The following is a 1557-nucleotide window of genomic DNA, read 5'->3' on the forward strand; positions in this document are numbered from 1 at the left end:
TAGATGTATCTTAGGTGAATGCAAAGACCTGTAAAGTGCAGCTAACTATTAATAAACATCATCAAAACCAAAATTGTTAGGCATTATCGTCAATGGCTTGAAAATTTTAGAAACATATTGGTTATCTATTATTTTAATGATTGTCATAGAATTGTCTATAATGTAGTAGGATTGTATGCATATAAAATATGTAAAAATGCAAAAGAGGAAATGTGATAAGTCTTATAGGAGACCAAAGTATTTTAAATAGTGAAGAGGTGGAGTGTAGAGCTAAGGTTGTGTAGAGAGGCGAGCAATCTTTGCAAGTAAAGCATTACACTCAGCTATATAGCCAACCTCGTAGACCTTGTTAATTGCAACCTTCAACTTAGGCTCAAAATTGTATGTGTCAGTAGAAACCAACAAAGTGAACGTGTAGCGATGCAAAACAACTGTATTAATGACAACACGAGGTGTTTGTGTTGTGTTGACGCCATTTTGGAGCATGTAAAGCTCTTTTGCATTTTTTTTAATCAAATCTATTCCTACCTCATCAAAAGCAGTTGCCCAAAGAGTTCCTGTTACATCTTGTAGTTTCATTGGTAAATGGTAATTGTAATTGCATTGTACCATGCTCATTTGACATCTAGGACAAAACCATGAATCATCAGGCCTGTTGAGTGCATTTTTTTTTGCAAGGTTTACCATTAACTTTAAGTAAGTTGCGTAGTAGAAGTCATCATCTGTTACGTTCACAAATCTAAGAACAACAACTATAGTGGTTTGAATTGCTTCTGGTCTAACACACATGCATTCACGGATTGACGAAAAAGTCATACTACTGTATCTTCCATCAATATGACTAAATCCTGAAGACAAATCATGAGGTTGCAATGGAAGAGGTCCTCTTAGCATGAGGGGTTCTGCCTTTGGGAAAGGAGGATTAATATGTAGTGTTGTTGCAGATGTCATATTGACAACCTTCCCATTAAAGTACTCTACACGACCATTGTGTACAACAAGGATAAGAACAACATCAGGGTTTAACATATTTTTTAAGTCATGGCCTCTTTGTTCTGATGCTGCCCCCCATAGATTGACATCAATTGTAGAAGTAGAGAGATCATTAATTTTAACAATTCATTTCTTAGTTTGACTACCATCCTTTCTATGGATTGTGATGACGTCTCCAACATAGACAACAACACCAATGATGTCAAGCAATGTATTATTAGTGAATTGAACCACTTCACTAATTGGGGTGAAAGGGGAGCGGCTCTGAGAAGAATCAACATCAGGGGTGCAACGTTTCAATATTGAAGTGTCAGATAAGAAGATCTCTAGATGACTGTTGTATTTTGTGGTCACCTCCTTTATGGAGCCCTTTGAAATGACATAGTGAGCACCCACCTCAAGATGATCACAATGTAGTTGAGCTATTTGATCGAAGCATATGACCCTAACCTCACAACCCTCAGTGTCTACAATGTCAAAGCTGAATACTTGGCCATTCTTGGTAACTATACTATATGAACGTATTTGGCATTTGTCGGTGACTTTTCCCTTGATTGTCCATTT

At 36.9% G+C, this 1557-nt stretch overlaps 1 protein-coding gene across 1 annotated transcript; it reads right to left on the bottom strand.

Moving 5' to 3' along the window:
- Positions 1–270: 270 nt before the first annotated feature.
- Positions 271–1029, bottom strand: LOC131856440 (replication protein A 70 kDa DNA-binding subunit A-like). The gene has a single exon (XM_059208238.1). It carries the CDS (start codon positions 1027–1029, stop codon positions 271–273), a length of 759 nt encoding a protein of 252 aa, XP_059064221.1.
- Positions 1030–1557: the final 528 nt, after the last annotated feature.

The sequence above is a fragment of the Cryptomeria japonica genome, chromosome 1 (assembly GCF_030272615.1).
Source record: "Cryptomeria japonica chromosome 1, Sugi_1.0, whole genome shotgun sequence".
NCBI classification, from domain to species: domain Eukaryota; kingdom Viridiplantae; phylum Streptophyta; class Pinopsida; order Cupressales; family Cupressaceae; genus Cryptomeria; species Cryptomeria japonica.